This window comes from Panthera tigris, chromosome C1 (genome assembly GCF_018350195.1).
Source record: "Panthera tigris isolate Pti1 chromosome C1, P.tigris_Pti1_mat1.1, whole genome shotgun sequence".
Taxonomy (NCBI): Eukaryota; Metazoa; Chordata; class Mammalia; order Carnivora; family Felidae; genus Panthera; species Panthera tigris.
In genome coordinates, this window is record NC_056667.1 from 23,136,229 (window position 1) to 23,151,633 (window position 15,405).

The 15,405-nt window shown below is 60.8% G+C and overlaps 1 protein-coding gene across 1 annotated transcript in view; it reads right to left on the minus strand.

The window, feature by feature from the left end:
* Positions 1 to 4,466: 4,466 nt before the first annotated feature.
* The window catches only part of SDC3 (syndecan 3), a 35,687-nt gene continuing 24,748 nt past the window's right edge, over positions 4,467 to 15,405 (minus strand). Inside the window, exons 4-7 of the mRNA XM_042993826.1 lie at positions 13,608 to 13,725; positions 10,998 to 11,611; positions 8,893 to 9,184; positions 4,467 to 8,501 (exon numbers count right to left, since the gene is read on the minus strand). Of these exons, the coding sequence (XP_042849760.1) occupies positions 8,335 to 8,501; positions 8,893 to 9,184; positions 10,998 to 11,611; positions 13,608 to 13,725 (1,191 nt within the window). The 3' untranslated portion in view covers positions 4,467 to 8,334. The remainder of the gene's footprint in view (positions 8,502 to 8,892; positions 9,185 to 10,997; positions 11,612 to 13,607; positions 13,726 to 15,405) is intronic.

Genomic DNA, 15,405 nt, shown 5'->3' on the forward strand with positions numbered 1-15,405 from the left:
TCGTCACTATTCCATGGGAGTTCTTCCATCAGAGCCGTTCGCGGGAGTCAGCGTCCGTGGCAGGGGAGGGGACGAGGCCGGTGAAGGTGCTGGCCCCCTGGAAGTGGACCACACAAAGCAGGGGAGATGTGACATTGCAGAAGCCCCCGGTCGGGGCGGGGGACGCGGAGGGGGTGTAGGGCAGGCAGGGGCTCGGGGCTCGGAGTCAGAAGACCTAGCTTTGCCTTTGCTGGCGTGAGACCCTGGCAAGACCTCATGTCCCCGGCGATCAATTTCTTTTTCTTTTTCTTTTTTTTTTCACATCTTTGAATGAAGAATTCAAAATTTAAACTTCAAGTCGATAGAATAATATAATGAACCCCCATGTGCCCATCCTTCAGCTTCTCCAATTACCAGCCTAAATCTCACGTCGCCCCCTCTGCTTGCCCATCCGCGCCCTCCTCCCTGCGCTTGCCGTGAGCCCGTCACAAGCATCCTATCGTTTTATCTGCAAATATTCCAGTCTACATAAGGATAAGGATGCTTTAAAGAAAAAACACACATAATTATAGTACCACTGTCACATCTAGGAACACGGACCATGATCCTTTTACAACAACTATTCATTCATAGTTCAGATTTCCACCTGCCTCATAATTAGCTTGGAGTTTTGTTTTTTGTTTGTTTGTTTGTTTTTTGTTTTTTTAGAATCTGTTTGAATCGGGATCTGAATCAAGTTCCCACGTTGATTAGCTAACAAGCCTTTTAAGCTTACCTGTAAATTACCTCTTCATCTTGCAAGAATGTGTAAGAACTTAATTGAAGAAACTGGGTCATCTGTCCTTTAGAAGTGCCCCCGCAGTGTGGGGCTTTGCTCACAGGCTCGCTGTCTCTATCTGTGAGGGGTGGGGGGCAATCGCTGTCTCCCAGGATGAAAGCAGGGAGCGTCTGTGAATGGGCACTGACCACGAGAAAGCGCCCAGCAAATATGTCCTGCGCTAACATATCTTTTGAGTCTGTCCGTACGCCGTTGCCTCTGTTTCTCTGACGGCCTCGCTGAGGTTCAGAGAAGCTTAGGAACCTGTCCGTGCTCGCACAGCAGCTATCGGTAGAGGAAGGAAATGAAAGGGTAACACTGAAAGAATTTTGACATCAGGAGGAGACCCAGGGTTGACTCCCACTCCACTCTTTCATAGCTCTCTGGCCTCAGGTTTCTCGAACTCTCTGAGCCTCAATTTCCACCGGCCAGGAGGCCAGACCTGCCCGGGGCTGTAATGAGGTGATGGGAGAAGTGCCCACCGCCCTCCCCCCATCAGGGCACCCCGCACGGTGTCTCACCCCAGCGCTTTGGCAATCTGCTCCCTGGCCCTAATCCCTTCCCCCGCTCCCATGCCAGGTCCAGCCTCTGTCCTCCCCAAGTGCAGAGATGGCTAGAAGGCTCGAAGCTCTGGGGGCCGTAAGCCTGGCCCCTCCGTCTGCCCCCCTGAGGGTCGGCGGAGACAGGGTGGGCGGGCTGGAAGCCGAGCTTCCTCCTCCTTCCCCCTCTGCCTGTCGCCCATCCCTGAGCCAAGGGGCCCGGAGAGAAACGCGACACCTCCCAGCAGCTCCTGTGTGCCCACACGCCCAACTGCGACGCCCCTGTGTATGACCCCCGGGCGCCGACCCTGGGCGTCGCCGGCCCCAGCCCAAGCCATCGTTCACACCAGCGCTGACGCTGACGTTTGGATTTCTACCCAGGTTCTGGGTCATTTCCTCATTCAGTAGGCAGCATGCTGGGCCCTGCAAATCATAACAACGATAATATGACAGCAACAGGGCGAGAAAACAGCCCCCAGCTGTGGAGCCCCTGCCCTAAGCCAGGCACGGTTCAAAGCACCGGACGCATAGGGCAGGTACTACTATGGTCCCCATTTTACAGGCGAGGAAACTGAGCCCTGGGTTTGAATAAGCCGCCCGAGGTCGCACAGCTAGTCAGCGAGCAGAGCTGGGATTGGCATAAAGGTTTGCCTGTAAAAGACCGAAGCCACAGGGGTGTCTGGGTGACTCAGTCGTTTGAGCCTCTGACCCTTGATTTCGGCTCAGATCATGGTGTCACCCTTTGTGAGATCAAGCCCCGTGTCGGGCTCCATGGATTCTCTCTCTTCCTCTCCCTCTGCCCCTCCCCTGCTTGTACTCTCTGTCTCTCTCTCTCTCTCTCAGAATAAAAATAAGTAAACATTTAAAGAAAGTGAAAGACCAAAGCCACAGAAGGGCTGGAACTCAGCTGTCATGCTAATTGTTTTCTTTTTTTAATTTTTTAAATGTTTCTATTTATTTTTGAGAGAGAGCATGAGTGGGGGAGGGGGGAGAGAGAGAGAGAGAGAGAGAGAGAGAGAGAGAGAATCCCAAGCAGGCTCCAGGCTCCGAGCTGTCAGCAGAGAACCCGACACGGGGCTCGAACTCACAGACCGTGAGATCATGCCCTGAGCCGAAATCACTTAACCGACCGAGTCATCCAGGCGTCCCTCACTGTTTTCTATATATTACCTCAGTTAATCTCCGCCATAGTCTCCAAATATCCGCCTTGTCGCCCACACTTGCATGTGAATAAACAGGCTCTGAGAGGGAGAACATTGTGCCCAAGTGCACAGCTGGGTCCACTTGACCCCAGAAGCATGTGGTCCCCACGCCTCCGGCGGAGGGTACCAGAGAAGGTGGTACCAGAGGGTACCAGAAGGTACCAGAAGTTACCAGAGGGTATCAGAGAAGGTGAAGGGGGCCCTGCAGGTGGGGAGACAACTCTAGGCTGTAGGGATTCAGAAAGAGGATGCAAAGACCTCCCAGAAGCTTCCTGGAGGAGAAGCCGTGTCAAGAGCTGGGCCTTGAGTGGTGGCAGGCCAACCCCTTACGTCACAGCAGGCTCTGAACTGGGGTCCGGTTCTGTCATAAACCTCGACGTAGCGCCGGACTGGTCCCTTCTCCCCTTTTATAGCTGTGTGGTCCAGGGCTGCCAGGGGACCAGTGGCCTGAGGTCCCACAGCGAGGACCCAGGCCTGGGAGCTCCGTCCCAGAACTGTCTGGCAGTGAGGTGGATGGGGGTGGAGGGGGTGGCTGAGGAGAAAAGACGCCCCCACCCCCAGGCTGGAGTCATTACAAGGTCACAGGCCTCTGGTTATGGCCTGTCTCCCCAGGAGACCGTACGCGCCCTGTGGGGCAGGGGCTGGGTCTGTGCTGGTGACACCTCGTCCCCCAGTTTCAGAGCAGGCACTTAAGAAACTTCAGTGAAGACAGGGAGGAAGCAACGGATCTGCAGGCCTTAGACGGCAACCCACCCGGAAACGCGGAGACCCGGTGTGAGTATCACGTCTTAAGAGAAATAAATTTCTGCAGGAAATGCTTGCCGGACACGTGGAGAGGCTTCCCTTGGAGGAGGGAAGTTCACGACCGTGACACTCACGCCTAGGGGCCATCCCAGGGCAAGAGGGCAGAGCCTGGTGTGCCCGCAGAGAAGAGAAACACTGGAGAGGCCGATTTTGGCTAAAAATGAAAGGATTTCTCAACAGGTAGAGTGACCTACTGGTCCCCAGGATACACCAAAGCCCTGTCACAAGAGGTACGCCGGCAGGGGTAGGCACAAGGACTTCTGCACCAAAGGGCCCAGGGCTGGGGGCTGGCCCGAGGCCCTCCCAGCTCTATGACCCTGTGACCCTAGGGCTCAGTCTGTGGTGCCAGGTCAGGGAAAACCGCTTCTCCTGAGGTTCTGCTCTGTTCTAGCACAGAGCACTATTCTTCCTCGTGGAATCCTTACCACGTTCCATTTAGCGGGCGGTCACTGTCATCCCGTTTCGCAGGTGAGAAAATCGAGGCTCCGCGAGCTCAGAAGTGGCCTCTCCAGACTCACAGCTGGGAAATGTCACCTGGGCTTGAAATCAGGCCTCCCGACCCCAAAGCCATCCGGCCTTAGTCAGTCTGATTCTGATATCCTGTGGTCCCAACATTCTCCCTTTGTGGCCTGAAACCAGTTCTTTCCCCCTGGGCGGGGGGGTGGGGAGGGGGGGGAACCACAGGGCCCCCAACGCCACCACAGACTGGCCCCAGCCCAACCGCAGCCCCCAGGCGGCCTTACCACAGTCAGCTTCGTGGTTTCCTGAACACTCTCAACCAACGGTCGCTTTTACCATAATGGTTCCCACGAGAGGCTGCGGGTCAATTTTCCTTGCTTGGTTCTCAATTTCTTCTGAAGGGTAAAGTGGCTGACGGGGGGGGGGCGGGTGGGGGGGGTGGGGGGGTGGAAACCACGAGCCGCCCCTCCCCCAAAGCCTCCTTGTTTATCTCACACTCAGGCCACACTGTATCATTTCAGCTTAATTTTATTTCCTCTTATAAATGGGCACAGCACGGGAAGTGTTAAAAAAAAAAAAAAAAAAAGAACAACCAAACAGAAAACAAAAACAAAACAACCAAACAGCTCCTTCACAAGGCTGGGACAGGTGAGTACCCCCGGTGGCGGGGGGGGGGGGGGGGGGGGCAGGCACCTGGGTCTCTTTTTCCAGTCTTTTCCCTCCGCTTTTCCTTATTTAGAGATTTGGCCGTGAACTCAGGACAGGTATGGTTAATAAACGGGTTATGGGGGTGGGGGGGGGAGAGAAAGGGCAGGGAAGGCTTGGGGGAGGGAAGGACAAACTCCCACCCACCCCAGGCCGGGTACGCGAAGGGTTCTGTACAGGAGAAAGGACGCACGGGAGGGACACTGTCTTCAGGGGGCTCTCTGGAGCCACACTGCCTACGAAAAGTATTTACACGTATTTGCCACGCTGTGCACTAAGCTGCCGGATGGGCACCGGGGGGGGGGGGGGGGGATGCTGGACCCATCAGCCCTTAGATGGCAACTCCAGGACCCAGTCTTGGCATCTCCGTAAATCTGTACAGTTCGTGGGCTTCTATTTACAGGCAGGAGGCCTGAGGAAGCAAGTCCAGGGTGGTGGCTGTCAGGAGAAATCCGGGAGAGCCCAGGAGGTGGTGGCCACTCCCGCCCCACCGGAGAGGCCAAGATAGGTTTGCTTCCTGTGCCCGGGGCCCCAGCCTGGAGGCCTGGACAGATGGCTTTGCCAGCCCCGGCGGGGATCTGGCCTGAGCACCCCAAGCCACGGACCGCAGACCTGCCTCACCCAGCCCTGGTTGCCACCCAGCCCCCTCCAGGGCTGAAGGGGACGCACCTTTCAGGAGAGGTACGCCCCTGTGGCCCCTTAGGGAGACAGAACCTGGGTTCTAAAAGTCACAGCTGGAGCGAGGGCCCGAACCCCACCTCCTGAGGCCCCAGCCACCCTCCCTGGCAGCTGAGGCCCCAGGGAGGTTCTCCCGCCACACAAGCCCCCTCCCCTTTGGAATCTGCCCGGCTTCTAGGAAATGCCAGGGCCTTGCGGGACACCCTCCCTAAGCACACTGGTGTGTCTGGGGACCCATCTGCCCAGGCCCTGCTTGCATCACACCTCGTGCCCAGGCAGAGTGAGAGCCCCGCACCCACATTGCACCGAGGAGCCCCAGCTCATCCTTTTAACCGACCTCTCTCCTGGACTGCCCTGCCCCAGCCGGGCTGGCCGGAATGAACTTGGGCCAGTCAGACTGTGTTGTTCCACGAGGATAAAGCCTGGGCCTTGGGCTCAGGTCCAGGGCTCCATGAACGAGGCCCTTGGCCCCTTCTCTCAAACGCTAAGGACAGAGAGAAGAGGCCCGTGTGCCAGGAGGCAAAGCCCCAAGTCCCAAGTTAGAAGCCAGCCCTACGTGGGGAGTCAGGCCTGCTGGGACCAGACTGGACCCCTGCGGGGGGGCCACTCCAAGCCCACTCCAGCCAGACCAAGCCCAGCTCCTCCGTCCTTGCCAGGCCCCGCCCCACCATGGGCTACATGTGGCCCATGCAGGGGTCTCCTACCCCAGGCCCACCATCCCTGGGCTCACGTCCCCTCTCCTCCATGCTCCCTGGCTTCTCAGCCTTGGCCTGCCCAGGCCTTGTCACCAGAGCTGCTGGCCCCCCACAGCAGCCCACCAGGGAGCTGCTGGGACATCAGTCCCTCCTCCCCTCGCCCTTCCACACTCCAGGGATGACTGAGGCCAGGTCGCCTCACCTTCAACAAATCATGGGCCCAGGGTGCCTCCCCTCACTCCTGCCCATCGCAAAGTTTGGGACCGGCTGGGCTCCTCACAGGCCTCCAGGCCCTGCCCGGGGGGACACTGAGTCCGAAAGACAAAGCCCCAGCCCAGAAGCAGGATGGTGGAAAAGACAGGGTGTGGGAGTTCCCTGGACCCTTGCTCTCAATGCCTCGGGCACCCCCCACCCCCTTCACCCTGCAGAAATCTGCTGCCAGGGAGTCTAGAAAAGGGAACAAAAATAAAAGCTGGGTTCCTGACTTTAATCTGGGCTGAAGGTTGTGGGGGGGGTGAGCACCAGCCAACCCCAACTCAGACCACATCCTGTGTCCTCAGGAGCCCCCACCAAGCACACCCTCCTCCCCCAAGGAGATTTGTGACCCCACATTTAAAATATCTACAGAAGCGGCCCCCTCGCAAGGGTAACACAGAAGGGGGAGGTGGGCCGGGGCCTGGGACACCCCCCCCCCCCCCAGCCCCACCTGCTCTCAGCTCCCGGCCTGGGGCAGTGTGTCTGGCTGGGCTGCTTCAAGAACCATCAGCTTGTCTGGCCAGCGAGCGGGCAGGTGTCCACGGGGAGGGCCGCAGGGCGGGACCGAGGTGGGCCTGGCGAGGCCGCGGGGAGGGTGCAGGAGGCCCAGGCGACAGGGCCCACCCTCGCAGGCACTTTGGAGACTTGTGTCCTGGGAGGCAGAGTCAGCCCCTAGCTCAGAGCAGGAGAGGGTACAGGGAGACCGGGAGCCAGGCCGCACACCCCTCCCCGGCCAGGCCTTGTGGTCCTGGGTGACCCAAACCCCCTCCACATTTCCAGGAACCAGCCTGCCTTCCTCAGCAAGGCTCCTAGCTAGCGGGGGACTGGCCCCAAACTCACCCCTCGGCGAGCTACAGAGGGGAGTAGAGGGGAGCAGGCCCCACCGATGTGCAATGCCCTGGGGGGGGGGTTGTGGCAGCATCCCCCCCCACTTTATTTCAGGAGAGGCAAGCAAGGCCCGCCGGTTCCCCTGCAGCACAAGCGCGGGGCTGTGCAGGGGGGAGACTGTACCTCCACATGGGATCGTATCTGACATGCTGGGGTCGGCGGCCGTGTGGTTGGTGCTGGCGTCGTGGTGAGGGGCTGAGTGTGGCAGGGCAACTCTGGGGACCCAATATGGGCTGACTGTTCCAGCCTGACTCCACCCTCTCCGGTGAGCCCGGGAGCTGGGGACAGCCTGCCTGGTGCCACAGTGTGCATGGGGGGAGGGGGACAGAGGAAGGGGCAGGCCACACTGTCACCACCATCAGGGGACGACGACTAGTGCCTTGCATTGTTGTGAGCATTGGGGGGCGGGGGGGGCCGCGGGGTGAGAAACACGCGAGAATAAGCATCTTTGGAAGCATGTGTGTCTGTGACAGGTCTGCACCGGCTGGGTGAGCGGGACCGCGCAAGGTTTTGTCGTTGCGCGTCGTCGCCTTCGTGTGTGATGTCATGCGTGACCGTGTGGGAGATGGTGTCTGTGCAGAGTCCGCCTGCAAGAGGGAGGGAGGCCCAGGCAGCCCAGCCCCTCCTCACCAGTGGCTGCCAGAGCACTCTTAGCAAGTCGATTCCTTAGGGGCACGCTGGGATGAGGTGAGGCCTGTGGTAGGTGGGCACTGGGCAGGGGCCAGGGGAGAATGGCCCCACCGCCCCAGAGAGGCCAGGGCAAAACAGGCTGGTGACGAGAGGTACCGTCTCTCCCGGGCAGAGAGGGGCCCCGGGGACGGTAGTGAGAGGCCACAGTGTCTCGATGATGTCGAGGGCTGAGCTGGCCAAACGCTCGTCCTGGAAACCAGCCTGCGTGCCTCTCTGCCTCCGAAACGAGACTTCAGCTGGCCCTGGTGGGGGGGCCAGGTTGGGGCCTGGAGCCCATCTCAAGCCCCACCCTTTCTTTTCCCAGCCAATCTGGAGCTTCCTTCCTCCTGTCCGGCCGACACGAGGTCCTGAAGCCCCAGGCTGATTGTGGGGAGGGTGGGGGGGACAAGAGATGAGCTGGTAAGGGCACAGTCTAGGGCAGATGGCAGTGCCCCCTGTCCCTCAGGTAAGATCTGCGTGAGGCTGGCTGTCTGGGCAGACCCTGGGAGGGCGGGCAGAGATGAACCGGGGCCAGACTCCCTCCCAGGCCCAGTCCCAGGCCAGGGCTGGTGGGGCCGGGCCGGGGGCTAGGCGGAGGGGTGACGCTGAGGCTACGGGAGGCACTGTGGCTCCACTAGGCTCCGCTAGGCGTAGAATTCCTCCTGCTTGTCAGGCTTCTGGTACGTGACGCTGGCCTGCTTGGGCTCCTCCAGTGTGTAGCTGCCCTCATCCTTCTTCTTCATGCGGTAGATGAGCAGCGTGACCAGGAAGGCCGCGAACAGGGCGCCCACCACCCCGCCTACAATCACAGCTGCGGAGGAAGAAGGCAGAGGTCAAGGGCTAAAGACAAGCTGGGGACAAGCTCAGAACCTGGGGAGAGGGCAGAGGGCCCCGGGCGGGGAGGGGGCTCAGAGCCTTGAATCTGAGGCGCGGGGTGGCCAATTCTCACACGGGCAGCGCTGGCTGGCATTCACAGACCTCGCCGGAAGGAGGATATGGAGGCAGGGTCAGACCCTGGGACAGGGGAAGGTCAGAGGAGGAAACAAAAGGAGGGTCTGGGGGTTGAGTCCCCAGCTTTCCCTTCCTAGGAGACTAGGCTCCTAGAAACCCCATGCCCTGACCTCTTCTCGGGTCCCTAGACATCCAAACTGAGGCCCGACCAGCTGCCTCGCTCTGGGCTCCTCCCAGGCCCCAAGCCTCACCTACGAGCACCTCCTTCCGCTCTAGGATGCTCTTCTGAGGCAGCTGAGCAGCTGAGCTGCCTGGGTCGATGGCATTGTCCAGGAGGCTGGGGCCTGGGCCAGCACCCTTGGGCAGCGTCCCAGGTGGAGGTGACGGCTTGGCTGCAGCCCCGCCCACAGCCACCACCTCATTGGCTGTGTCTGGCTGCGTGGTCTCTTCCTCCGGCAGCTCAAAGTCCCCGCTGGGCCCCCCGCTCACGGGCACCTCTGGCTCATCCCGGATCGTGGTCAGGACGGACTCCGGAGTTGGGGTCTGGAGGGAGGGAGGCATGAGCCTAGGAGCCAGGCCTCAGCCCCTCCTGCCATGGGGCACCCCCCCCCCCACCTCTGCCCAAACCACCCCGCATTCCCAGTGGGTCTGACACTTACTTAACTAAGCACTCGCTATGTGCCAGGCACTGTGCTAAACACGTCATGGGCGTTTTGCCCTCACAACACCCCCGTGAAGGAGGTACTGTTACCCCTGATTTATAGGGCTGGAAATAGGTTCAGAGAAGTGACGTGACTTGCCAAGGACGTACAGCTAGTAAAGCAGTAGAAACAGAACTAAAATCCAGATCCACCCATTTCCAACGTCTCGTGTTTGTAACCACCCCACACCGCCTCCGTTCTCACCTGGCCACATCCTATCCCCACCCCATCTGTCACCTCCCCCTCTAGCCGCCTCTTGGTAATAACGATCGATCGTTGGGAGATCGCTGTCGAATTGCTGTTTGGGGACTGCCAGGTGCTGCCTGGTCCCCAGGCCACGTACCTGGGGCAGGGGTGAGGCCCTCAGCCCGGGGGTCAGTTCAAGTGTACAAATGCAGAGTGTGATGCCCCTTGGAGGCAAGCACCCAGGAAACCAGCCCGGCGGCTCCCACCAGGGGGAAGCAGGACCAGGGCTGGGTTTGGCGCAAGGATGTAGGTGCTTCGGGGGTGAGCGGGGCAAGGTGGGCCTGGTGCCCCGCCCTCCATCCCCTGTCACTGTTTCCCCTTCCTGCTTGGCCAGCGTCTGCGAAGTGCCAGGCTGCCCCAGCTGCTCAGAGGAGCTGAAGGCGGGGTCTGCATCTGGCCGGGGCTGGGGAGTCAGAGGGCCTGAGGGGGACCTGAAGGCACCTCTCCCACCTGAGGGCCCTCCTCCCTCCGTGAGGCCGGCTGCAAAGGGCTTTTGAACCCCAATCAGTGCGACCTCCTCCCCTCTTAGCCCAGCCCACCCAGCAGGGACCAGGCTACTGCTCCCACTTCCTTGATCCCATGCACCCCCACAGTCCTGACGTCCGCATCCTCCCCCCTTCAACCCTCCACCCCTCACCCCTAACACCCCCCACACACACACACATGCCCTGGCCTCTCTCTAGAGCCAACTGCGGGGCTCAGATGCTGACTCTGCCATCGCGGGTGAGGCCTGGTCTGCAACCAGGCACAGTGCCGCCCACAGCGTGGATGCCAGGGTGAGGGCGGGCACGGGGACGCTCAGCTCTGAGCCGGCCACCGGGCAGCACGCCGCACACGTGAGCTGAGGGCTCTCCTCTCCCTCGGCCTCCCCACCCCCCCCAGTTACCCTCAGACTAACAACGACGGCGATGACGGTGACCGTGACGATACCGAAGCTTCTGGCTGGTTTACCATTGCCAGGCCCCGTTTTAGGCGCTTTGGATGATTCCCTCAACACTAGGGTCGGCGTCCTATTATTTCCTCCTTCTCACAGGTGAGGAAATGGGACGTACAGAAAGAATCGGCGACTTCCTGAGCTCACTCCAGGATGCCTGCCCCCTGGCCCTGCACAGGCCCCTTGCCCCGCCCCCCACCAACCACGCTCTACCTGATTCTTTCCCCATCCCTATCTTGTCCCAACATCCTAGGCCCCAGGGCCAGTCTCCCTTCCATCCCCATCCACCTCGACCTCTGTCCCCATCCTGTGTTTCACGCCCCCAGCCTTGGCCCTCTGGCCTCAGCCTCTCTAGCCATGTCTGGCCCATCTCCAGACCCTCCTGGTCCCCGCCCTGCCCAGCTGCAACCTCCCCTGCCCAGGCCCGACCCACCCGCCTCTGCTCTCGCTCCCTGTTCTCCCCCAAACTGCTCACCTGAGCCACTTCCGTGGGTCCAGGGGCCGTGGTCCCCAGGGGCAGGGTGCTCTTCTCAGGGCTGTCAGGCTCCTGGGTGGTAGCTGGCCTGGGAAGGGCCCTTGGCCTGGAGGTAGCTGTGCTGACCAACCTGGGTGTCGGGGCCTCTGTGTCCAAGACGGCCACCGTGGTGGGAGGCGAGGGCGCCGCTGGGGTGGTGGCCCGGGCCGTGGCCGCCGTGGTCAGCGGAAGAGGCAGAAGCCTCTGTGCACCGGTGGTCCTTATGACAGAGGTGATGGCCGTGGAAGGGGGTGCCGCGGGGATGCTGGGGGCGGCGGTGGCCACCGTGGCAGGAACCGTGGCCACGGTCAGGGCCCCCGCGGTCGTGGCCGCAATGGTAGCCGTGGGCATGGAGACGGTGGTGGCTCTCTGGCTGGGCTCTTCCGGGACCTCTGTCACCACTGGGGGGCTGGTGGCTGGCTCTGGGGTGGGGTGCTCGGAGGGGAGCTCTTCAAACGGGGTGCCCACGGGCTGGATGTCCATGGTAGGTGGCACCGCGGGTGTGGTGGACACTGCCGTGGCCACATCTGGGCTGAACCGCATGGCCGTCTCAATGCCCGACTCCTGCTCGAAGTCTGAGGGGGTAGGGAAGAGGAGAGAGCTAGGGAGCTGGCTGATCGTGAGGGCAGGAGGGTCCCAGGTAAGCAATGGCCACCAAGATGGGGCGGATCCCAGCCCTCACTCCATGCAATTTCCCCGGGACAAGATGAGGGAAAGACGTAAGGCACAGCCTGCCCACAGGTCAACAGCTGGCTGGTGGCTGTGCATGTTCCCTAAGCCTTCCCTGCCTAGCCAAAAATTCCTCAGGGGGTGGGGGCAGGGGAGGGGGGCACCTCTTCCAGGAAGTCTTCTCTGATTTTTCCAGACCCCCCAGCCTGGACCTAGTGGCAGCCTAAATCCAGGCAGAGGCAACAAAAGCCCTACGGGCTGCAGATCTTGCTAAAAGCTGGGCGGGGGAAGCAGGGGAGTGGCATTCTGGGAAAAGCCAGGCCTAGATAAACCCCCGCCACAAGCATGAGGCGCTTAAGGGCTTCTCCGGAGGCACAGGCCACAGGAAGACAGCAAGGAGGAGAAGGAGCCCTTCCTACAGGGAAATGCTTGAGCAATCTGGCGGACTCTGAGCCAGGACAAGTGAAGGGGCCCGGGAGGAAATAGGGGACAGAGAGAGAGGGTGCAGCCCACTCCCTGGGCCCCTGATCAGCCAGAGGAGGGGTGGAGAGCAGCCAGAGAGGTTCAGGAGTAGAGACATGACCCAGCAGAGATGGATTTTACGAAGATTAACTTGCAAGAGGCTTCCATGGAGTAGGGCTAAAGCGGGGAGACTAGAGGTAGAGGACTGTGGGTGGCCAGGCCCAGAGCACAGAGACCTCGTACCATCCCGCCAGACCGCCTTGCCCTCTCACAGGGCCCAATCTCAGCACATACCCCTTTTGAACAAAAAAGAAAAGTCATCTTGGGGCGCCCGGGTGGCTCCGTCGGTTAAATGTCCGACTTCGGCTCAGGTCATGATCTCGAAGTTCGTGAGTTCGAGCCCCGCCAACGGGCTCTGCGCTGACAGCGTGGAGCCTGCCGGGGATTTTCTCTCACTCGCTCTCTCTCTGCCCCTACCCCCCTTGCGCTCTCTCGCTCTCTCAAAATAAATAAATGAATTAAAAAAAAAAAAAGTAATCTCAACACCCAAAGCGGGGCTCCGACTCAAGACCCCGAGATCAAGAGTCACAGCTCTTCTGACTGAGCCAGCCGGGTGCCCCGAACACACACCCCTTTTTTCTACCGTTTTTAGAACTCCTCCCCTGTTCCAGACCCTGACACCTTACGCTGAAGCCTTCCAGAGGCTCTGAGAAGAAGGCATAGCTCTTCTATCATTCCCAGGTGAGAACACAGGGACTCAGAGGGGGAGAGTGGCTGAAGGTAGCACAGGTTTCAAGCGCCGAAGCCAGGATTCAAACCAGGGGTGCGGGGGCAACCTCCCTCACCTCACACTGCTCTCCTGGCCTTTCCCAGGCCACAGAACCGGGCTGTCCCAGGCACTGGTGGAGGCGTCTGCCCCTTTCCACCGCTCCCTGAACTCTACCCTGGGCCACAGCTGACTGGACAGGAAGGGGGCCACCTGACCCAAGCGGAGTCAGTCAAATGGTTTCTGCTGAGGACGCGCCCCTGCAGATCCGAGAAGTGACTACACTAAGTTCCTCCAAGAGGTCAGGGCAGTACTGAAAACTGGGTTACTGAGGGGCGTCCGTGCTCCCCAGCAGAGGCGGGAGGTCTTCAGGGAGACGCAAACAGTGCAGAGAGAACCGCAGGGAGCGGCGAGTCCCGAGCTCTGAGGTCTCAAAGCCCTGGCGACAGCCCCGGGAGGACGGGCTGCCCTTCCCCGTGCTTGCGGCCCAGAAGCTTCCCTTGCCTGACCACCCCACCCCCCACCCCGGCCCCTCACCCCCACCATGGAAACCAGCCTGCATGGGCCCTTGTTCCCAGTGATCCCAGAGCCTTGGCTGGGGCACTGGAGGCAGACAGCACTGCCCAGGCACAGGGCAAGGGCGGAGGGGGGTGGGGGGGGAGGTGGGTACTTACAGCCCGAGCCGGACCCCGAGTAGAGGTCGTCCAGCTCGTCATCGGGGAAGGAGTCGTCATCCCCAGAGCCCTCCAGGTCCACGGGCCTCTCGAAGTTCTCACTGCGCCAGCGCTGAGCCTGAGGAAGGCAGAGGCGGGCACAGAGCTCAGCACCTGCGGCCCGGACGTGCCCAGAGGGACAGCAGACACATCCGTGGGCCAAGCGACTGAGGAACAGCATCAGGCGTGGCCACCACACGGGCCAACAGGGCCAGGGCGGGCCTGAATACCACCTCCTGCCCCCCCAGAGGCTAGGACAGCAGTCCCACCTTCCTGCCCCCACTGGGGACCCAGACCACTCCCCGACGCCCTGAGCAGAACTGCTGGGCGGCAGACCGGGGGTCTAGAGTGGATGAGTCCCGCCTTCATCACTTACTAAATGTGTGACCGCTCTGTACTCATTACCCACAGTGCCTGCCTCACTGGTGCCGCGAGCACACGGCGTGCGGATGTGTGTGTGGTGCCCGGGACGCCTGGCGGGACTCTTGGCGTGGCCACGGTCATCAGCCCCGTTCTGCAGAGGAGGCAGCTGAGGCCCGCCCAGCTGCCCTAGGTCACCAGAGAGCACGTGACACGACGAGATTCAGACTCTGCTGGGGACCCAATCGAAGTCTCAAAGGCAATGCGATTAGTCGGACACGGGGTTTAGGGAGACGAGGGGCTTTGGGAGGGGGGTACTTTGGGTACTTTGGGGAGGGGAAGGGAGAGAAGGGAGTGTAGACTCCAGCCCTGGCCCTGGGTCCTCCCCAAACCAGGATGGTGGCCTACCTCCCCACCCCCAGAGGATCTCGATGCCCGAGTCAGCTGAGGGCCCAAAAGCCAATTCCACCTCAGGAGGGGTGCGAGGGGCTCCTTGCAGGTTCCCCAGATTCCTCCCAGTGTCAGAAGCTGGGGAGGCCCGGAGCTGGGGCCGTCCCTCCCCACTGCAACCCTGGAGGACGGCCAGCACAAGGGGCTAGCAAGGCAGGAGTCCCTCCCCCTCCAAGGGGGCAGCCGGGGCCCCATCCCCTGCTACACTTCTGACCCTGGCTCCAAGCCAAGTCAAGCCACAGTCCCTGCCCCTGAGGGCTTTCCCCAGGAAAGTGAGACGGATCTGGAGGGATTAGCGCTTGGGGCTGAAACAACGGAACAAGAGAGAAAGGCATCTCCAGCAGAGGGAAGAGAAAGAAATACGCCAAGTCTCCGAGGTGGGGAAGTGCAGCCCGTGTTCCCCGGGCTGGCCATGCCCGCCCTCCAGCCTCATCTGGGGTCCCTCTGCACCCCTCCAATTGCTGGATTCCAGCCACGCTGGCAGCTCTCTATTCCCGGAATGTGCCTGGTCTCTCCTGTCCACTCATGCTGTTCCCTCTGCCCAGAACACTCTTCCTTCCCATCCCCTCATGGTCCAGTGTTTGGCCAGCGAACCTCCACTCTACTTCCTTCGAGAAGCCCCACCCTATTCTGATCTTTCCGAGGATCCTATGGTTCTGAATTCACGCCTATCACCATTGTGAGCTGGGTCTGCTTGGGTGACAGCCCGCCCTACAGAACTACATCTCGATGGATGGAGGCGGGACCTTGCTCGGCACATAGTAGGTATTCAGGAAATGCCTGTTAAGAAACGGGGTTGAGCTGGGAGATGGGACTAGTGCCCGGGGCAGGGGCGGGCTGGAGCTGCAGCTGGGGAAGCCCCATCACAGGGGGCTTTCAGCGACCAACTGACAACTCCATCCTGGAAACCGGTTCCTTCCCATCCTGACCGCACGTCAGAATATCGTGA